This window comes from Sinohyriopsis cumingii, chromosome 3 (genome assembly GCF_028554795.1).
Source record: "Sinohyriopsis cumingii isolate HCF-2022 chromosome 3, ASM2855479v2, whole genome shotgun sequence".
Classification (NCBI taxonomy): Eukaryota; Metazoa; Mollusca; class Bivalvia; order Unionida; family Unionidae; genus Sinohyriopsis; species Sinohyriopsis cumingii.
Window position 1 is genome coordinate 126072182 of NC_142963.1, and position 24915 is coordinate 126097096.

At 33.7% G+C, this 24915-nt stretch overlaps 1 protein-coding gene across 2 annotated transcripts in view; it reads right to left on the reverse strand.

Annotated features, from left to right (window-relative positions):
* The window catches only part of LOC149803793 (ras-related C3 botulinum toxin substrate 1), a 55186-nt gene that overhangs the window by 28635 nt on the left and 1636 nt on the right, over positions 1 to 24915 (reverse strand). For both annotated transcript variants that reach the window (XM_089953594.1, XM_089953595.1), the window contains exons 2-3: positions 11801 to 11872; positions 9942 to 10059 (exon numbers count right to left, since the gene is read on the reverse strand). In XM_089953594.1, the coding sequence (XP_089809720.1) occupies positions 9942 to 10059; positions 11801 to 11872 (190 nt within the window). The remainder of the gene's footprint in view (positions 1 to 9941; positions 10060 to 11800; positions 11873 to 24915) is intronic.

Below are 24915 nucleotides of genomic sequence, written 5' to 3' on the forward strand. Positions count from 1 at the left end.
TAGGGCAGGTAAGTTGTTTTTTTAAAAACATTATATATATGATAAAGATTAGTATCTATAATGTACTTTCTGAAAGTAAAAATATTAATTGTGGAGTACCACAAGGCTCTATCCTTGGGCCTCTCTTATTCATACTATTTATCAACGATTTACATCTTAAGATTGGAACTTCGATTTCTTCCTCTGACCTTTATGCAGATGATACTACACTGTCTGAGATTGGTAAAACCAAAACAGTACTTGAAAATAACTTACAAGATGCTCTAAACAGACTTCAAGTATGATGCAAGGAAAACAGTATGATCATAAATACAGAAAAAACGAAAGCCCTACTAGTTACAACACAACAAAAACGAGCAAGGCTAGATAGCGACAAACTCCAGGTTCTATTTGACAATGTGAGCCTCAATATGACCTCTCAAGATAGAATTCTTGGTGTATTTATGGATAACAATCTTACTTGGTCTATTCACATTAAACATATTTCAAAAAAGGTTAACTTTTATCTTTGGCTACTGAGGAAAATCAAAACATACATTCCTCTTCAGTATAGGGTCATCTTTTATAAAAGTTATATTCAGCCATATCTGGACTACTGTAATGTAATTTGGGGTAATACCTCTAATTCAAACATAACAACACTTTTAAGACTCCAAAAGAGGGCTTGCCATTTAATTCTAGATCAAAGTATAGACAAATTTCAGGATGCAAAGAATACATGAAAGAATATTTCTTAGAAAGGCCAAATTGATGTATAAAGTATCCAGAAAAGACATTTCTGTCTATCTAAGCAATATATTTCACCAAAGAGATGCTGATGGCACTCCAAATTTAAGGTCCATAAGAAGAAAAAATTACATTATACCAAGGCCAAAGAAGGAATTGTTTAAAAGAAAGTTTTCAATATACTGGTCCACTGGTATGGAACAACATTCCCAGTGACATAAGGCAGGCTCCTAGCATTTCATCTTTTCACAATCAATGTCTTAAATGGATGAAATCTTTAGAAAACTGAACAGTTCTAGTACAAAAAATACCATATATGTTTATGTTTTCACTGATGCCTGTGAATGTGTTCCAAGCTTGATACTCTGAATTTTAAAATTACTTAATTATTTAGTGTCAAGCCAGACTCTTCACATCATGTTGTATATACTGTATATATTGTACATAACAGATAGAAGGCCTCAAGGTAGATTAGTTCTGTAACTAACTGAGTTACCTTCTCTAAATAAAGTCTTTATTATTATTATTATTATTATTATTATTATAATATTATTACTAAGCATTTAAAAAACTGAGCTAAACTAGCTCAATTAAATGCACAAAGCAATTTCTTGAATTTTGTTTAAAATTTAAATTTATTAAAAAATTATATATAATGATTAGTACATATATTGTACTAAGCGATTCAAGTACTGGGCTAAAATAGCTAAATTAGAGGCACAAATAAATTTTGGAATTGTTTTCTTTAAAAACTTTTTTAACATGAGGGCAAAATGTGCTAAGGTTGACTGCAAAAAACATGGACAGTCAACCAAATGGAAACTATTTTGCCTGATATAACAGTACATCATAGAATATCAACATACAAAATCATATTATAGTTCCAGTTGAAATCCTAGAGTACCAGTATACCTAATTTGGGCATATGGTAAAATCGTTTAAGTCCTAGAATAGGCAGTTCCTAAAAAAACATCAGCTGCAGCCATATTTGTGGTATGCTGGCAGATTTACTATTGAGTTTATATGGTGTTTGGAAGCTGAAATCAATTCAATGAATCTCAAGATACTGTTAAACAAAATACAAACATGAACAGAACACAAATGAGTGTCTATATTTGTAATTTATTAATTAATTTTGCTTAATTGTGCCTTGTTCAAAATGGTAAAATTTTGTGGTCACATATAGGAGAAACTTCTGGGTTGCCCACCAGCCAGGTAAAATGGGCAGAATACCATCTGATGGCAACCATATCGGGAAGCATCAATACCAGTGTACATAATCTGGGCATATAGTAAAATCATATCAAAGCTCCTGCTGAAGTCCTAGATTACCAGTGTACATTATATGGGCATAGAGTAAGATTATAGCCAAGTTTCAGTTGTATTCCTATCACAAAGTTTGGGTATATAGCACATGCAACATTGTATAAAAGTTATAGATTTCAGAAATGATATTGATTTATCATGTAACATGCTTAATCTCAGGATTAAAACACAGTAGGGCAGGGGGCAAGCTAAGTTTCGCAGCAATCTAATTAGCTTAGGAGTTGTAGTGATAACAATCCTGTGTTAATGGATGGACAGGTGACAGACATTTGATAATGCACAATGGACAACATGCCATCCAGTAAGCTCTTCCGCTCTCAGACTGATTTAGATAAAAATGGGGGAATTTTCTAAGTTGAAGATGACAAGATATGAATTAACGGCACTGTGGGCTATTATTGGTTTTAGTGTGCTGATTTTTTAAATTATCAAACACACAATTTATGACATGTACAAAATTTAATCCCAAGAAATAATGCCTGTAACAGAAATCATACTGGATGAATACTTCATGTGAAATCTTACATTTAATATCAGATTAATGTGACTAACCATGCAGGGATGTGACAATTCATTATGTACTTCATAATGTTCAGGTTGGACATCTGTTAGTTGAATTCAGTTTTAACAACAGTATTGCAAATGGCATATCATACAAGAAACCTCAATGCCCATCAACAGTAAACTTAATTGGAAAAATGGAAGGACAGAGTTACACTGTGTCCCCTTTCACATTCAAAAAAGGACAATTACTGAAACATATATGGAGGCAAACAGACATGACTCTTGTACGTGTATCTGTCTCTTACATATAATTTACATGACCAAATGGCATAAAATTAAGGTTGGATACTTGATTTCTAGTGGCATTCCAACATACTCTTGGTTACATCATGTTATGGAAATGGGGGTTAAGTGCCTTTCCTAAAGATACACTGTCACAATACACAGACTGACCAAGTAGGTATTAAACATGGTTAATGAGTTTGATGCTCCACCAACTGTGCTATCACTGCACCCAAATATATCACGTCTCCTGAAAAAATGAAGATTTTCAATGTTGGGACCCTAAGAAAGACATTTTTCAAATACTCTCTCTATCTCTTGTTTTAAATATACAGAAATGTTAAGACAAGAATTTGATCCATGTTCATTGATATTAACAGAGGAGAAAATAAGAATACAAAAGCCTTAAGAAACATAGGATGACTAGGTAAGACAACAAAAAAGATCCAGTGGTAAAAGATGTCTATTGCAAAGGAACCAGACGTGATCATAGATGCTCCACTAAACTGCTTGGGAAATTAATGTAAATGTAAAACTTGACAACGTATGGCCAGACAGATAAGCATGAGGCATAAAAGCACATTCACTGTACATCAAAGAAAAGCTGGGAATTCTTCAAGTTCTGATAATGCATGTCCTTTTTAAAAATGTAAACTACAGTACAAAATCCTCGACAGAAGATAAAAAGATTACACTGGGATTAGGCTCAACTTTTCATTGATGTAATATTATATTCCCTAGTGCCAATTAAAAAGCAGGTTATATTTTGCATTAAGCTTTATAGCTCTGGCAAGGGTCATGAATATAAAATTTGCAAGACATCACTTGAAGATTACTTTTCAAGTGGCTGCATGATTTTAGCTGAATGAAACTACATATACTGTCTTCTTTAAAACATATTTAATTGTATATTTTGAATGTGTAACTTACAAAGAAAATATATATGTAAACTGGTTCTGTATTCTTCAAACTACAATGCAATCGGGTATTTCTGTGCACCTAAGGTTTCCATCAACAATACTGAAGCAAACGCAGACCTGCCAGCCCTGATGAGTCTGTCTCAGTAAGGCAGTTGATTTTTTCCCCGTAAAATTGACATGTTTCAGTAAGGTGTAACAAAACATCAATAACTGCTATTGTAAAAATGGCAAAATGTAATTAAAAGTTTGATGCATCGACAATAAACATTATGTTCATCTGAAAAGTTTGTAATATACGTGTAGACTTTATTTACCACCAATACAGTTGCACAATCTCTAGTTCCAAACCCTATGCAGCTCAATGACTTATTACTATCTCTCAACTTGACATAATTCTTGGAAATTCTTTTCCATTTCACATGACAATGGCAATCATATCTCCCACCACCAGACATACTCAAATTTGCATGTGATGTCCCATAAAAGTCATTGTGTCCTTTCAAGCCTTTATTCACAAGAATCTGAATACTCCTTTCTATTCTTCTGTGTTCATTATTAACACTTTTCTAGAAGCTTATTTTCCCTTTCATCTTAAACATGCAATGCTTTCTGGATGCTATTTGAAAAAATTCTATTATCATCAGTTTGATCATACAGATGCTTCGCATGAACAAATTGGCTGCAGTTTAAATTGTCTGGGGTGCTGCTGTAAAGTAAGTCTGGTTCCTTGACTAATTTTACTAATTCTAAGATGAAAACTAGATTCAAATAAAACATGGATGAACCAATTATCTGGATTTTTCAGCAATGATCATTTTTTCATAGTTTTTGCTAGTATGCCGTAAGTCTGTATTTTAAGGGTAATTTTCGTAAGACTTACGGCAAAATCATAAGAGTTGGCAGGTCTGCAAAAGGCATAATGAATACGACCGACTGACGAAAATAAAATACTGCAATGCTTACCATTTGAAAAGAGGCAATTGTCACCTGAATATTCTGTTCAAAATATTAATTTTGGACACATGATACTACCCATATGTTTTCATGACTCGCAATATGTCAGCCTATTCTGCGCACATCTCTGAAAAGATGAAATATGTATCCATCGCGCTATAGAAATGAAATACATTACTTTGGACTATTTCTGTCGCAGATAAGTCGAGTAATTAGGTCAGGTTTATAGCTAGTTTTACAAAATTCAACGTAACAATGCCAATAAATAGCAAGCGATAATAAGCCAACTAAAAAAACCTTGTAAAAAAATTAGTAAAGTTCAATATTTTATAAAAAAAAAAAAGCTATTATGCAAAAGAGAAACAACAATGAATAGGGTGTAATGTGTTTACATCTTGTTTATGGGGAAAAAATTATTAAAGAATTTAGAAACAGACTATAATCCAAGGAATTTCTTCAGAATCCTGTTCTAGTGGCAAGCTGACACATTGGATAGCAGATGATTTTGTATGTGTGGGACAACTTCTTGCAAAATTGAATTAAAATACAGAAACTTGGATTAAAATGCAGAATTCTTTTAACACATTAACCCCTGGAGCTTTTTGTCATTTTTGCCTGAAAATCGAGTAGGAAACCCATTTTGAAAGCTATTTCTGAATAGGTTCAAAAACACCAATCCCCAGTCATCTTTCAAGAAATACTGCCTAGTGGTGTTAGAAACATTGATTTTCGTTGGCTATTTGACTCACACATGAGAAGAAGGGTAAAAGTTGGACTTCTTTTTTTTGTGTTGCTAAATGGAGCCATTATTTTTGTATGGAGACCACTCTTTATTCCAAATGCCCATCTTGTCCTACTTTCTGCAAAGGCTCATCTGTCTGTTTGCAGTTCATACCGGTTTGCCTTAGATCTGAGACGAAAAAGTCTAAAATCCAGACACAAAATCGGATTCCGACCACGGGCGAATTTTGGGTAAAAAAAAAGTCGGGTCCAAAAAATGAGGTTCTTCTATCTGTATTTTGTAGTGCAACTAGATATTCCAGATTATTTGGTATCATTGTAGAGCTACATCTGTCTACCTTTCTATAATACCACCCACTTTAGTGCATCATGCATGACCATGACGCTACAGAGCTCAGCAGTAGGCTACTACCTCCTGCACCATAAAGTCGTCGCTAGGGGTTAATGTGTTAAGGTATATTCTTCCATCTTTTAAATAACATATTTATTTGTATAATTCTAAAAGATACATTGCAAACAGGATTTTTCTGGGTTACAGGTTCCAGAAGGTAATGGAGTGGGTATTCATGCTGACATTTAGAAATCACATTTTCATATGCATTTTGAGTCAAAATGTGGGATATTTTTGTACAGTTTATGAATACGTCTTTTCTTAATTAAAGTACAACCATTCTTTCTTGATACAAAATGAAATTGTTATCCAAAATAACACATGATCCAATGTTTACAGAAATGATGTATTGTTGAGCAGAATTACCCGACGCGGAGAACTGGCTGAGATGGTGGTATATGAGCAGAACTCACATTAAATCTTCCCAATATCATTAATATTTAACAAATGTAACTTATGTTGATAAAGTTACTGAGAACATAACCATTCAAACTGGCTAAAACCAACCTTTCCTTGTTTGCACTGTTTATTGAAATGTAACAAGTGTAACATGTAATGCTAAATTTACTGATAAAACCAATTTTTCTCCTTTGCATTACTTTTGCTATTGCAAGATCTTCTGACCTACCTACCTATAATATCTATGTTTATGAAAATATACAAATCTTATAAAATGTTCTCTGATGGATCTATGAAAAAGTAAAGCAAATACAGATAATGAAACAGAAGATAAGCATAACATATAAACCCAATTATAATCAAGTAACTCAATACACTGGGTATCCCCATCTCAAGAACAGGTACATACGTATATATTATCCATGTATATCAAGAGATATGGCAGGGATAGAATTTATTTCTTGACAACTCACAACTGAGGAAAATCAGAATTAAGACTTCAAGGTCTTGTCTCTTTATGCTAGTGTTAAACTTTCCAGTAATATATATCAGTTCATTAATACTTGACAGTGATCTTTAATACTGTGCTTCCTGTGATATATATATATATATCCAAACTTTAATAATTTCCATTGATATATATCCAATCATTAATACTTCCAGTGATTATATCCAATCATTAATACTTCCAGTGATTATATCCAATCATTAATACTTCCAGTGATTATATCCAATCATTAATACTTCCAGTGATTATATCCAATCATTAACACTTCCAGTGATTATATCCAATCATTAATACTTCCAGTGATTATATCTAATCATTAATACTAACAAACAATGACATATACAAATACGTTTCCAAAGTGGAAGCATGTTGACTCTTTCATGCCCAACAATATTAGTTAGAAATACTGAAACATTAGTGTGACTTCACATGAATCTTCATTTTTGGTTAAATCTGTAACCATGTCACCATGCAAGTATTTTCAGTATTTTATATTTTGCCTAGATCTTAAAATGTGATGTATATGAAGTCAGGAATGTCAAGATTATATTATTTTCTGCAAAAACTGATGACAAGATAAAATGATCTGGCTTCAATGCCTGAGGGGTTCAAGAGAACAATTTCAGTTCTGATTTTAGTTCTGATATTGCTACAGGTGGTGCTTAACAATCCTGACAAGAGCAAATCTCATTTCCTTTAACCGTTTTGTGACCTGAACTTTGTCTTCTACACTCGTTGATCATATTTCCCTTGACACTGACATTATCAAAATAAACATTTTATGATGTGTTCAAGTAACTCATGAACATGTATGAACATCTGGTTAACCTGAAATGTGCAGCACCATGGAATTATCCATTCTGGCTTTCTTTTAACTTTAATGTTCCCTCACTGTCTACGAGCAATTATCATAATAAGTACCCAAGTTTCCTGAGCTAATTTTAGTTTCAAATTAATAAATCATTTATTAAACAACAACCTTATACTGACATGAATTTTGTCAAAAATTCAGTCTGAAAATATATTAAATCTTCTTTACTGTAGTGTAACTTTAACTTAAGATGCATTACACCAATGACTAACAAGGTCTTTATATTGCAACTTGGCTGCTTACCACAAACCTTTCATGTTTTCATAGCCTGACATAGGCTTTATCACCATTACTAGTGTCAATTTCTTCCTGATGAAAAAGTGTGCCCAGGCAGGTACACAAGGTCAAAATATGACAAAAAATTGCAGCTGTAAGATCCCAGTAGTTTTCTCAAGAGTTTATTATCCTATAAATCAGATGAGTTTGCTTAAGATTATCTAAAACCAATGGAAAGTCTTACTGACTTACAGCACTAATATCATTTTCATATTAAACATGCAGTAATTGTCTTCAGGGGCTAATGCAACTATCCTAAGCCCCCTTCCCAATGTGTGTTTCTGGTCAGCTGACAATCCCCATTTTTCACTGCCGACCCTAGCACACACACACCCAGCCCCAGGATAAAGAAAAAAACTCTCAAAATTGATTTGTGTATTTAATTGAGCTGGTTTAGCCCAGTACTTTAAGTGCTTCATACATTATATATGCTAAACAATATATATAATAATTTTTTGGTAAAAAATTACCCACCTACCCTGATTTTAAAACCAATGCAACAGGAAACTTTTTTTTGTGTCTAATCATAACAATGCAGGGGTATAGATTGTGTGGAGGTGATATGCAGAGAGATATCAATACTTTCAGATGTTGTAGATGGATGGATTCGAAATTATATCACTTGAAACCAATTTATCCATTAAATTTACAGGTATTTTTTTTTTTTAAGAAAGACAATGAAAACTACAAAAAGAAACTGAAGAAAAGTGGTTCTTTCTTATTCCAAACTTCCTGGATTACAGTCAAGTTAACAAAAGACAAAATATGCCAGTTGAAAAGGGACTTTGCAAGTTGATTTTCTCCACCTGCTGAAATATGCAAGCAGTAAAAAAAAAAACAAGTCAGTTGATAGCCCTGTATGGATCTGATTCAGCTACAATTCAACATCTTTGTCAAACTTCAATAGAATCAAGTACCACCGTCATACACCGTTATTCATGGGAGTGACTTTGCACTTTTATTCCATATCAAGGTATATCCAACAATCAGTTTTATCTAACAATGTAGATGACAGCAGTTTCATCTGAATGAGATCATATGGTATTTGATTAGCTGGAGAAATAAAGTTAAAAATAAATACTTATTCTACAGAATGTGGCGAGAATTTTGCTATGGTTAATCTTAGCATATCACGGTACAAGCATTGGAACTCTAGTATAGAAACTACATTAGTATTATCTGAAATATTTCAGTTAAAAACAGCAACTTTTGCTGAAGATATGTAACTTTAAAAACTTTTTTTTAAAGCGCACAACTTTAAAATACCATTTTATACTTGCTTGTAAGTCATAGTTGTTATCTCTCAACCTGACATAACATGACAACAGCAATAGTATCTCCTGCCACATGATACACTCAAACTGACATGTGATATCCAATAAACATAATTATGTTCCTTCCTGCTTTTATTTAGAACAATCTGAATATTCCTTTTTATTCTTCTCCACTGTTTATTAAAACATTTTAACAGGCTTATTTTGTCCTTCCATCTTGAACATGTATATCTGTAGCTCGATGCACATTTTAAAAAATTCTATAATAAAGTTTGACCATGCAGATGCCTAGCATGAAAAAAATAAAATATGTGCAACTTAAAGCATTTGAGGTTCTAATGTAAAGTTAGTATGGTTCACTTACTAACTCCACTTGCGCTAATATGAAAAGTGGATTCAAATAAACACAGATGAGCCCCTAATCCGGATTTTACCCCCAACAACAAAAGTTCTGTACTTTTCTTTATTCCTTAAGTCTGGATTCTAAGGATCATTTTCAAAGGACTTGCAGCACAATTGCAAGGGTTGGCAGGTCTGCATTATGTGACAGCAGATGAAGGTTCACGCTGTTTGCAGTTAGACCAGATTTATAAGTGAATATAAACGGCATATGTCACTCTAGACACTTCTGCTGATGCTTCCAGAAAATGACATATATGTATTATGCTATTCACATGCAAGGCAATTTATCAGGTCTAGGGACACTATCTTTATCTGGATGATCAAAAATGTTCCAATATATGTATATACTGTTTCCAAAGAGACTTACTGTTTGGGGATAGGAAAGTGGACGTAGTCTATCGTAGTCCTCCTGACCTGCTGTATCCCACAATCCTAAGTTGATTGGTTTCCCATCCACCATCACATTGGCCGAGTAATTATCAAACCTGGGTAGTAACAAATTTGCATTAAACTGAAGAATTCATACACATATATGTATTCTGACCCGAGTTTCTGTTCATTATCAATAAAACATGCCTGTATATATTTTTCAAACTCTCAATACAACACAGCATCACACAGATATGATACATTTTATTAAGTGATTTCTTACAAATTCTTTATTTAGAATGTCTGAACATTTAACTTTGTAACTTACATTAATTTGTATGCTGAGCTGGTTTCAACTACATTATGTATGCAATGAATAGGGTTGGTGGGTGGGGATAGTCTTTGAAACATCATGATTCTTGCAAAAGCAAAGAACATTTAAAATGGTTGACAAATGACTGGATGCAAAACAGAAGATATCTGGCCTACTAATCCCATTGCCCTGCCCAAATGAAACATATGGCAAGCAACTTGATAACCATGGAGACATTATTTGGGCTTAACTCCTTGCCTAATGATTTGACTGAGAATATATCTCAGTGGCAAAGGTACGCTTTGGTTTTACTTTCTAATGAAATGTATAAACTTCTTGGTGCAGTGCAAAGATCAGATGTCACACAATTCACTAAGCAGGGTCTTAGAGAGAGCAGCTTCTAATGGGAAACTAAAGACAGGAGATGATTATTCAGGGACCACGACCACGACATCTCTAAATGCTGCACAAATCAAATTTACGATGGCAGACAATAAAGGGGCAGAATATCTGTAAATCGTGTTGTCGACACAAGAAATCATACTCATTCAGGGACTTATTGATATAAAGGTAGATTCCAAATCTGACTGAAATCCAGAAAGGCCTCTGTAAAATTATGATAGTGAAACCAAAGTTAGGAAGAAAGGACAATCATTGCCATAACTCTTCCAAACGACAGCAAGGAATACTGGAATAAAACCCATTCAACTGTGTGCAAAATTTGGATAAAATCCAACAACATTCTGTAAATTGACGCAGTAAAAATCAAAGTCAGGAGGATTGGAAATCAATAAGCATAAGTTCTGTAAATCATGTCATGGAATGCAGGCCACCAAGCTCAGTGAAGGTATTATCAATATAAATAAAACCACCTGCCACATTCGTCTGAAAATCGACCAAACCATGGAAAAGTTACGCTGCAGAAATGCAAGTTAGGAGGAAGAAATACAACAAGACTTGGTCACATATACTCTGAAAAATGGAAACTTAACTTACTCAATGTTTTATCAATATATCACTGCATGTTAAAACTGGCTGAAATCCAATAATCCCTGGTGAAGTTACATCATGAAAACAAACGTCTGGGAGACTAAGGCCATAGCTCCTCCAAATGATGCAAAAGGCTAAAAATCAAATGATTCTTTTAAGGTTTATATATATATATATATATATATATATATATATATATATATATATATATATATATATATGCACACACACCAAATTCAAAGCAACTCTTGCATAAAGCAAATTGCTAGATGGATGAAGAGATAGATAAACAAACTGATGGATGTACAGACACAATTATTACAGGGCTCCCTGACTTTGTCCAATGGGCCCTAAAATAATAAAGTGCAATACAATAAAGAAGCTTCAAGTAATCTCATTAAAATCCTGTCTCCATATTGCATCTTAATCTTGCAATCATTAAGGTAAGAATACCAAGATAGCAACAGAAGAACTGTCATGTGAGCATCAATATAGGAAGAGAATATATTCTGGATACATCTGACTGAAAGTTTATGTTAAAATTCAATACTTACACAGTAGGAATATATTCCCCTGGGAAGGCATTGGTGGTGTAGCTAATCAGAAGACAGGTCTTACCAACGGCACTAGAAACGGGAAGAAGAAAAAAATTACAACCATGTCATGCATCTTCTGTAGACTGAATTAAAACATGAAAATTGTTGGTTTCAAACACTTCAAAAAGGCGTGAATGCTAAAATGTCCAAGCAATAAATGGTCCTTTAATGAAGCCAAATTCAAATTTATTTCTTCAATAATTTGGTTTTATGGAGCTGGAGAAAAATGTTTTTATTCTAACTGTGACAAGTGGGGGGAGTACAGTGGTGATGTTTAATCACCAAAGATTTTGTATTTGACTTCTCAGCAACAATTTTTTATGGTTAGGAAGATATTCTAATCCCCCTCATGAAATTTACCCTTACAATCACAACTCTTTACACATTAAAATGGGGTACTTTAATTGCAAAAGACAACTGAACAACATGAAATACAATTATATATTGCAAGTAATTTCTACATTAAATTCATGTAAAAGCTTTAGACAGCTTGGTCTGGACAGCTGTTAGCAATCAGCTTCTTCTGTATGTTTTCCATAATAATACACATACTATGAAAAACAACAGTTCTGTGGAATACATGTAGAGATATTAAAATTTTGGGAAATTCTACCAGGCACCTGTCAATCCTAATGATTGGTTACCTGGGTACCCAATCAAAGGGAAATTGTATTAAATGTGAACCTTAACTGCTTTGCTGTAGGTTCAAATATGCCAACCCGCAAGAGAGGTAATAAGCATGATTTATTACTATGTGGGGAAAAAATGTAATCAGAACATAAAAAGTGCAGTCTATATATCACATGTCATAATTGCAAAAAGCTTTATGAAAAACATACATATTTTATTTAACACATTTATTTTTGCTATTTACCTATATCTGCAGTTAAAATGTTTGTCACAACTCGACTAAATCCATGTGGTTTAGTAGTTAATACAAGAGTATAAACACAAAAGAAACTGATAAATTATTTATGCATAGCTCTCACTTTAACTACTCTAAATGTCTACAGTAACTTCTGAAAATAGTCGTTAAGTCCACAAATGATGACTTTTGTAGTATCCTTGACCTGCCATGGTTTGTCCCTTAATAATGGTCTGGTGGACATTTTTTTGAGTTTAACAAAAACCTTCTCCTCTAACAGTCACACTGATACAGCCTTTTTTATAAAAAGATATCAGGCGCCATTTATTTTCAATCTAGACTGGTCTGCTATGTATGTAGTATCAAAACAGAATGTATCTACGACAAATGGTTTCACATTCAAGAGTCCCATCTGTTTACAAACATGGTCAATTGTTTTCTTAATTTTTTTTTGCCGTGTTATTAAATATCAAAGATTTCCATTATATTTAAAGATTTCAGTGAAAAATTTCACTCAGCATAGTTATCCATTTCAGACATATTTTCCTAACATGGTATAAGAAGTGCATGTTACAGTAAACCAAGTTTTTGTTTTGCCTTTGCTGTGACAAAAATATGTCTTGGGTACCCGCTAATAAAAAAGGTCCAGTAAACAAACATGTGAACAGTGGACCAGACTTTAACAGCTAGAACTCGCTCCAGTGAAACAAACCAGAGACAAATATGGCATTAGTTAAACCGGACATTCATACTGTGCTTTCTTTTTTTGAACTGTAGTACATATTTAAATTTTGTTTCATCTAATATTTTGTAATCAGTACTCACTGTTGCCATTGACAAAAGGTATTAACCTAGTTAATGTCATCATGATTTCAAAAGCTTGTTTAAGTTGCGGGGAAAATGGCACATGAACCATGGACAGGCATGAAGTTAGGATTATCTGACTTGAAATATGTGTTGATTCTTAAATAGGTAGCGCAAGAAAGGAAAGAAATGTCCTCCCTTGCATTATTATATAGTACATGTATGACAAGTGAATTGTAAGCAACCATAGCAGCCCATGTGATGATGAATAAATGCACATATGACACAAGCCTTGAACTGTAATCGTTTCTGTGTGTCTCAATCTGAACTTGGAATACTTTTTTTTAACGGACACCCGGTTGTTCATTTTATTACCCAGGTTAATATCAACATGTGGAAACCCGAGTATCAGGGTACCTGTTGGCATCTTTAAATACGTGTACCTCATTTTGCCCATTAACATTATTGTACTTCTGCAGTCAAGCCAGGAGCTCCAGATATATGGTGGTCTAAAGCCACTGATGTCAAAGATATAAAACTTTCAAAACCTATGACTTAAGACTATGACATTACTGATCCTGTCATTGCGAGTGAAAAAGATATACATGTCTCACCATTCATAGGCAAGATGGAAACATTAGTGTTAACACAAACATGTATCAGTTACTAGATCTATTCTCTCATGTGTCATAGTGGATCTTAGGTGTCATAGTGGATCTTGTGCAACTTCTACACAATCGCATAAAAAATTCAAATAGTGACAAAAGAAGTTGATGAAGAAAGATGACTCTGGATCATATATCCCAAATCTGAAATGACCTGGATAAAAAGTGATGAGGGGCAAACAAAGGAATAAGTGTGCACTGAGTAGTGGATGTTCACTCGGTATAGCAGAGCAACCTCACTGATTCTAGTGCTTTCAGTCTGCAATTTGACATACTAAAATAGATGGGATAAACCATGATCCCATGAACACAACCATTGGCAAGTGTCAATTTCATACTTTTACCCACAGACTTACAAATCCACTTAACTGACTCCTGGAACAAGTCAAATTCAGTTCAAGCAAGCTCAGTTTTGCAAGGCACAAGCCCATGTGCAAGTACACAAAATTGAGAGATACAAAATACAAGAAATCTTATTAAACACCAGTGTTGGGGGTAAAATACAATAACTCTATAAGAGCTAATTTACTGACAACGCGTCGTGTTCAGTTCCTAATCATTTATGTGCTAGTTTTATCACTGTGATCTCACCACAATACATATATCAATACCTTTATCAAGTGTTTATATGTTGTACATTGTTCTACTGTATGCATCATTTCCATCCTGCAATTATGGTAAAGATCAACCTAGCATTTTCTCACGCAGAAGAAAATAATAAGGAATGTATATTTAAAACATGGTTTGACAAATAAAGAAATATATGTATTTTAAGTTATTAGTTACATTGAAATCTTAATGTTTGTGCACAACAGAGACTTGTGGACTTGCACTTTCTAAGTTAGTCTCTGACAGTGTGTCAGAAATTTTCACAGATTGTTTTGATGCATGTTGCCATTTTTATTTGAGTAGGCATTATATACTACAAGCAAATTTTGAAATTTCTTTGAATAAGTGTGTGTTTGGAAATATTAATAAAAGGCACTTGCTTCTAATGATGAACTTACCATGAGGTTTTCATTCCAAGCACGATTATCTTAAGAAAATGTGGCACACACAGGTTGCATTTGTGATATGTTGTTACATATACAAGATATCATAAATGCAACCTGTGTGTGCCACATTGTCTTATTTAAATGAGACCTGAAACATACTATTTGGCAAACAATTAAATGGACAAAATTAAGTGTTCTCAAATCATTTTCAAAAGTTGGGCTTAAAAATATTTTGAGGCACATCTCTGATCTGAAGGTGAGTAAATAAAGGAATCAAATGTGTTTACAAGTCCTTGAGTTGCGAGTATAAATAAATCAGTACAGTCTTGCTTTAATTCCCTCTCTTAAACATGTTGTTATTTCCAAAATCTTTTCTACCTATCCCTTAATTGATATACATGTCTGCTTTTGCTCTTCCAACTATATGTACATGTGAATTCTACCCAATATACATCTACATGTATTACTTACATGTATATTTTTAGATAACACAATCGGTATATGGTTGTAAGGAGCATACAGTGATAAAAAAGAAACAAAAATTTTAATAAATAAAATATGATTTCCTATAAATATATCACATTTTGTCTTATTGTTTTACTCATGTTGGGATACTATGTTTGGAACAAGCTCAACTTTTCCTTAGGGCAAGTTAAATTTTTCACTCAGCTTACCCTGGGCAAGTTGACTTTAATTAAAAATTTTAAATCCCTGCCTTACCTATACAATTATACTGTGGTAACACTTGTTCTTATATATTTACCAGTGGCCTAGCTAGGTAAAAACAAACACATAACATAAATATATATGAGGTTTTAAATATCTTGGATATCTTCCCAGCCCTGTCCTTGACAGTCTACATAAAAAACTGCCGAGCTATAAGGTCCATCCCTGTTGATTGATTATATGTACATGTACCTATTAGCATATACAGAAGCAGAAATTTATACACTGTTCTGTTTCACTCTAAATTTTTGATGTTTTTTCTCAATGATATTTCATAAAAGTGGTTTGTGCACTGGTTATTATTTCCATTCCATTTCCAAGACTCACTCTGAAATTACTGAAAGCAGTAATACCAACAACAACAAAAATGTGAAAAGAGAATTCAAAGGAATGCAGTACTAGTAATGTAGTACATGTACAATCAAGAACAATTTAACATTATGAGATGTCAAATTATTTCCAAAGTTTATTATATGAGAATAATGTGGCATCGTATATTAAAATAAAACAGATTACATGCACTATCCTACAACAAGATTCTTCTGAACCCTTACCTGAAACTTTGAAAATAAAAAAGTTTACGAGAGAATAGAAGAATTTTGTAAATTTGTGGTATTGTGTACAATGTATTGACTGTTGAGCACTATCACTAGCCATTCATGCCATGAACAAAGTGATTTCAATAAAAAAATATATTTTATATCATCACTTTTTTCACCTATCTACATGAATCACAAGGCACAAGCTGAGGACTGACATTCTTACTTTTAAGGCATCCACAATGACTTGGTCTGTTACTACAGCCTATTGCCTGAGTCAGTCAGGACAGTTCCTACATTTTCGAATCACTGTCATGCTTCAACATTTCAAAATGTACATTAACTGTTGAGTGAAAATGTCACAAAGCACATGTCTTAAAACAAAAAATATGCCAATTTGTGAAATCAAATTTGGACTTAGAAATTCATTTGATGTTATATTCTCTTATTATAAAACACTAATCTCGATTGTTATTTTAAAAGCTCAATGCAATTATATAAATATAATTATTTATGTTCAGAAAATGAGACTGACCATTTAACTTAAATTCAGTAAAAAAAGTAAAGCCCTTGTTTCAATTCAAACTGTATCCCATCCCCTCTGTCTCTTTCTCTCTCAGCCTACAACCCCATTTCTCACATATTTTTATTTTAATAATGGAATGATATGCTCTAATACTCAATGGTGATTTCTTTTTTCATTTGTTTCTCTAAAAGGAGAATCTGATTAAAATTACTATATGTATCATTAAACTTGTTATATCTTGTGGAGCACCTAAATTTCCTCATTAAACGTTTTCATACAGTTATATTTCATCACTTCCTCGCAATACACATGTGAATGCTTTATAGAAGCAGTCTTTGAATATTTACCTGTACATACATGTACTGTTCAGCACCAAGTGGTAGCTTTGTTGTTCATTCTCAATAAATGATATTCATAAAACTGCTGCTTGTCGTAGTTAGTAATTTGTCAAAATTTCCTTTTAATTATCAAACTATTTCCAAAACCTTCTTTAATTAAATAATATAAAAGTAGTATACAAATACCTTTCTCCATATACTTACAAAATGATAATTTGACAGTATGCTAATTTTCAAATGTACCAAATTTGTCACACGATACTGAATGATGCTCTCAATTTGTATCACTGAATGTTCTTTACATGTTGGCCCATTGCAAGCTCCCAGCAACGTTAGCTGGTAAACTTTAAGGTGTCCCCCAATGTGGCCAAGGGTTTATAAAGGATTTTTTATGTTTATGTATCCCCCATAGGTCTTAAGTGTTGTTTTCGGTAAAAGGAAATTCAAAGAATTTGGATATAAAAAGAAATTTCAAACTGGGGTTGATCTTGCTATTCATGTCCTATATACTTGGTACTATATGCTTCATGGTACACTGATTTTGCTAGTCTTCTTAAATATCATCTTATATTTACAGCATGATGTAATGTGGTTGTTGTTGTTGGGTTTAATGCCATTTTTAAGCACACAATAGGCTATACATGGCAGCCAGTATTAATGGTGGAGGAAGAACCCAGGAAAACCCTGGAAAGACCCACCGACCCACAAGACTGTAATGTGGTGATACATGTCCACACAACCTGGCTTATAACCTGGTCACAAAACAGCACTTCCTGATCTTGAGATAAACATTTTAAGTATGATTTATTGATAAAATTACTCACATTCATAGAGAAGATTTCAATGAAATGATCTATATAAACTTCCCTACCAAAACTAACTAGATGTGTTTAATAATGACACATTTACATTCATCATTCAAATCCAATCATACAGGTCTAACTGTCAACAACTTAGCAGTGAGTGGTGGCATGTGTGTCTGTGGGGGGGGGGGTTTAAATACACTGGCAACTCAGTATCATTAGGTACATTTAGGTCATACAAGTTACTCATGTTACAAGTGGGGGAATCTTGTAAGTTAGGGATGTTGCAACAAGTCCATCATAAAACTCACCCACATTTATATTTAATAATAATAATAATAATAATGACTTTATTTAAAGAGGGTAACGCAATTAGCTGAAGAACTAATCTACCATGAGATCCTCACACGAAGGAATGTATCTATATACAAATGTACATGCATACCTATACACTGTAGCATGTAAATTTACACACACAATGTATTTACTTTCTTTCCTTTCACCAGATGGATGCTCACCCATACATACTGAACCCACATATTAAGTATACATGCAATATGCAATTTGTGACAAGTAGATGGTTGGTATATTTAATGATGCCCAAAAGCATTCATAAATACAAATACAGTTGTTTTCATTCTCATTTAACTACATCTCTGAAGCCATGGGATATATAGGGTTTGGAAGAAGGAATTAGAGTGGACATTTCTAATCTCAACTGGAATACAATTCCAGAGCAAAGCTCCAGAGTAATGGAAACTTTTGTTGAATAATTCCTTATTTGGTTTGGGAATTCAATACAGTTTTGGCAGACATGGATTGCAGGTATTAGCAGGTAGCATATACTGGAACAGTGATTGTAAATATTCAGGAGCACTATTATTGGATATCTAGTACATTAATTTGGCTTTTCTCAATCGGATTCAGTCTTTAATTGGTAATATTTTTAATTTTACTGCCTAACTCTTACTTGATTATAGTTTGACTTGATATTAGCCCAAACACTCTCTTTTGAAGATGTGCTAGTTCTGCTATGTTTTTATCATTTGAATCACACCATAATGTATTACATTATCACAATAATTATAATAATAATAAAAATAATAATAATAATGCTTTATTTATAGAGGGTGACTCATTAGTCAAGGACTATTCTCCCTTGAGGCCGTCTTAAGAAGAGTATACAATGCACGATATATGAAGATAGCAATAATTAGTGTTTATTTTAACATGTTTAGTATTAAAATACTAAGTTCCATTATCTATTAGAAACACATACATGCTCATGATATCTTGTATGACCTAATTGTGAGCTTTATTAGGAATGTTGCAACAAGACTGTGTCATAAATGTGCATTTAAAATAGGTAATGATAAGAAATCACATTACTGGCTCCAACTTTCCAGGAACTAAGAATAGGTCAAGTAGAACCAGCAATAATGACAATATGTAACCAATTCACATGATCCATGACCATGAATAGTCTTTATGAGAAGAGGCAGTGGACAGAGGCTTGACACTGAGGTACATGTACTACCAAACTAATTGAAGCATCAGTTTTTATTTAAAAAAATAAAAGGTACATTCAAACAGCTGATCACAATAACATTACCCCACCCCCAAGTTTGGAAATGATGGGCATTCAGAACTCTTCTTTATGATATAAAATACTGGAAATCCAACTCAGTTTAGATGTTGTTGTTAGGGTGTAATACCATTTTTCATCACATGATAGGCTCTATATGGTGATCAGAATATCAGGGAGGATGAACCTAGAAAACCCCCTGGGAAAAACAGGGAAGATACTGGCAAGCTTTCTCACATATCCACACTGGCTGAGCCCAAGACTCAAAACCACATGGACAGAGGTGAGAGGTCAATGACCTGTAAAGGCAGCAGCTTAGACATTGAGGATCATACTCCCAATGTGACACACAACATACCTGACAGTAATGTTGAAGATCATACTCCCAATATGGCACACATTACACCAGACAGTAACATTGAGGATCATACTCCCAATGTGGCACACTACACAAAAGCTCACAATGACAGATATGTATATCAAGACGCATCTCTTACAAAGCACACAAGTTACCGAGTAACAAAGAAAGTCTGATGGAGAATATATATAAAAAATACTGATCTGCGACCATGCTGTTGAAGACTTCCATTGTGGCAAAGCACCTCTAGTTATGGCAACATGCCTTCTAGTTATAATGCACATGAATACCAAGTTTCATCCCTTTATTTAAACAGCTTTAAAGAAATGGAGCTAAAAACAAAGACTGATGGAAACAAAATCTGAGCAATGACCTTAGCCTTTAAGACGACTTCAATTTCTTTATTCTCTGCAATTTAAAATTTAACCATAATTGTGATCTTTCTGAAATAATAATCTGCATAAATGAGATAAAACTGTATGCATGGTATTAATTACAGGTAGTAAATGTTCCTGTTAAAACTTAAATCCTCCAGAAAGCACAATTTATTCTCAACAATGCATTTTAATCCAAAAAAACAAATCTCACACCTTACAAACTTTTTTGAACAAAACTAGTAAATAAACATTGTTTGAATCAAGTCTCCTGGTACACACAATCATTAGCACTGAAAACAATTCTGAAATTGCCTTTGTTCAGAAGTCCAGATTTCATAAACCCATGGACATTTTCTGGTGAGCTGCTTTCTTCCACTAGTCTAAATATCACAACTTGTCACAGAAGGCCTGATGCAATGAAAGTGCAGTTGTGCATGTGCTTGACTGACATATGAAGTGATGGAATTATTCACATTAGCCTCATCATCAGAATGTATTCATGGTGCAACCTTATGGATAGTGCTGAAGATAAAGATCATATAAATAGGTTTCAGTACAGCTTACATGTAGCTTTGTGCTGTTGAGTGAGTCGGTTTGTTTCATGTTGCACACTCAAATAAAAACATGGTACAGTGTAATATGGGGGGCCAATCTTGACAAGTGTCTCATTTGTGCTCATATTTGCAACAGAACTGTTTTAATCATTCAAGTGACCACTGTTTATTGTCAGCCTAATTTTTGTTCTTTTTATGTTCTCTATTTTGGGTATATACAGAGGTTAATCTCATCAATAAAATACCTACAATATTCATATTCTGACAAAGATAAATCCATGAATTACGTACTCATAAAAATTTCCTTTATTTATAAACAAAGCGATGAAATTGTATACACACGAAAATAAATGAAACCATAGTATACTGTATGGTAAATCAAAGAAAGATTAATTGGCAAATGCTAAGACAACTTGATTTGATTTGATGGTTCATCACAGCTAATCCAATTGCTTTTGAATTACATAATCCCCATCATTTTATCTGTCTGCGATCCCTGGTCATAACTACAAATCTGTTATATATAGTGTCTTCCTGCCATGACTGCATGGATGAAGTTTGGCATAAAAATAGTAAAAATGCTGATGCATTCTAAGTGCGATTTTATGGATCTGTGGAACTTAGTATGGGGCATAAAACTGTACCCCTACTGCTGATAGTTACAATGGTTACCACAGCATCTACCAAGTTTGGTTAAATTGCACCTTGTGGTTTAAAGACAGGTTGATGCACATAAGTAATATAGCACAAGATCCCCAATACTCAAGATGGAGGCAGGGGATAACAAGAAACAGTGTTATACTTTAATGAACCCAAGGACATTCTCAAATATAGAACTGTCAGTGTCCCCCTAAATTCAACTACCTACCATATATTTCTAATTATAAGGGGACAAAGGTACACAAAATGTCCCCCTAACCACTTAACAAAGGTACATAATTGAGAAGGATACATGTTTATATATTCAACTGGAAAGCAAGATTCAGGAAGTTTGATACCATGACAGAACTTATCTGTACTTGAGTATCAATGGGCTGCTGACTTCCTGGATTATCCAAGTAATGTACAACTATGAAAGCTATACCCAATATAAGTCAAGTCCAATGCAAACAACCAAGACTCTGAGGCAATGGAAGATCAGGGTTGATGTATTTGGTTGTACTGATTACTCCTAACGAACTGTACATATATGTCGTGAAGCCTGCAGCTGCAGGGCTTGACTTATAAGCAAGTACAAATGGTATGTATCATTAAGACAAACTAGATTTACAGCATTTTAATAAATCATATAACATTATTAGGTAAACTGCACAACCATGAAAGACGTTAATTATTAATACCAAGAAAATTTTGCACAGAAAACTTGTCAAAAGGTCGAACATAAACTTTTACTCGCACCATTTTAGTACTCAGTAGAAAAACAAATGGCTGATTTTCCACTAATCTTGTTCCTAATTCATGGAATGATTCAGAAATGTACAAATGTTATTTAACAATCTCTGTGCAGTACATGTACTATATGCATTGGGGCAAAGAAATTTCACCATGAAAAATGGAAAAGAAAAGCCCAGTGAGGAGGGACAGATGAATCACAAGAATATGCTATGCTGTACTTTTGGGTATTCTTCTTTTCATGCCTATATTCCAACCCTGAGAGAGGTACAAGTGTAATATTTGCTAATATAAGTAGCAAAAAAGCATAAAATGTGTACTCTATATTTTACAAGTACTAATATTAATACCTATACTTCGGGGGCCCTGAGTGACCAAGTGGTTTTAAGTGCTCACAGTTATGGATCATTGCCATCTCACCTCTGTCTGCGCGGGCTCAAGTCTTGGGTTTGGCCAACATGGGTATGTGAGAAAGCATGCCAGTGGCTTCACTGAGGCTAAAAACTGATAGCTAATACATTACATGATAATCACAGTACACTGTATGAAAAATATATGCTGATTTTTATAACTAACCTGGATCTGAAGTCAAAACAGTTGACAAAAATTGGCGAAATCCATGTGGATTAAAACTAGAATACAAACACAAAACATAATGAAAAATTATTTATATTCAACTCCCACTTTAGCTAGTCTAAATTTGCCAAATGATCATTAAGTCCACAAATCCTGCAATGAGCTCAATCAGAGTTCTGTATTCTTCTTGACAAATTTGTAAAGTGGTGTAGACTTATCTTTTTTCTGATCAGACATGTTTTGAAGTTTAAAATGACCCATCTGCTCTAAGAACTTTCATCCACAAGTCAAACCATACAAGCCCATTTCACTTAATATCTGGCACCATTTTCTTTAAAAGCACACACTGGTCTGCTAACTGACTCTAATTATCAATATGAGGCCAAATAAATATGTGTTTCCTATTGCACTGGTTTTAAAATCAAGGTAGGCAGGTCATTTAAAAAAACATCTGATGTGCTTTTTTTTTTACAATGGGGGAAAAAGTGCTAGGGTCAGCAATGAGAAGCAGGGAAGGTCAGCCAATGAATCTGCAAGGCAAAGTTTCAAATTAAAGAAATCCCATATGTTTTCTGGGAAATTGGTCATGTACAGTTGCTATAAACATAAAATTAGGAAAGTACATGTAGATCTACGATGGAAAAGGTAGCTCTTATGCTATTCTTATTCAGCGGTCTTTCTTGTAAGAATTTTCACAAACTTTTATGATGAGATGATAATATAAATGACAAATACAACTTCTTACTGCTTTATTTTTAGTTTAGAAATTTTTTGTACTGGAAAGGAGCAATCTATCTACAAGCACGCATAAGATATAATTCAGTGAAAATAATGCAATTACGCAAAAAAGAAAATGGATGGCATGTATGCTTCCTGTTTACCAACAAGAATGGACTGTTATGTGAAGGTAACTATCCTTATGAACCAATGGGCTCAACCACACAGAACTTGGCCTTCAAACAGAATGGTGACACTTGATTGTAATTTCACTGACTTGCCCTAGAACACTACTGTCTATAAAAATCCCTACCATCTTCAACACCAATTTAATGACCTTGGTTTAATTTATAACTGATGTCGAAGTATTATAGATAAAACAAAATGGCAACACAGATGATAGCCATTGTCATCAGGTGTGTGTGTGTGTGTGTATTATCTGAAGATATTACATTTATATTCTTTACCATTTAAAGATAGTGTGTTGTGTGTGATTTGGATTCTTAACGTAGCTATAACAATTTTTCAGTCATATCACTATGATGTCTGCAGTGTGACAGCTTATAGTGATGTCTATCACTGGGACATAATGCCCAGACTTAATGCTGAGTGCCAAGCAAGGCAGCTGTTAGTACCATTTTTGCAAGTCTTTGGTATGGCTCAACAAGGGATCAAACCCACGACCTCCCACATACAAGGTGGATGCTCTAACCACTAGGCCACCAGAGCTGTCATATTTAAAGATAGAATCAGTGAATTAAATTTGACTGTTCTTTAAAGTGACTAGGTACTTCATTCCATAAAAGGCAGCCAGATATGTAAATGATTTTTGGCCACATGCCGAGGTTTTAATTCTTGGGACAACTAAAATATTTGAATAATTTTATATTGAACAACTGTATCTACTGTGTTTAAAATGCATCAAATCATCCAAACATTTGGAAAACAGGCTTATCCAGAATTTTGAAAGTTTCTAGAAATATAGCCCAATGTCCTTCAAGGAGGCATTTTTAAACAAGAGTTTAAAAAACTGTTTGTGAAATCATCATTCACAAATCTCTGAGCACTCTCTTGTATTTTATCAATGTTAGTTCTGTTCATGTCACTGCAGAAATTCCTGACTAAGGAATGGAAATTTTACTTGGAAAGGACAATAGTATGTAAGACTATCAGTCTGCAGAGTATAGTTAACTCCAGACCAGTATATTGCAAGACATATTTTCTTGAAGCTTTCCTACAGAGAATTTGTTTTA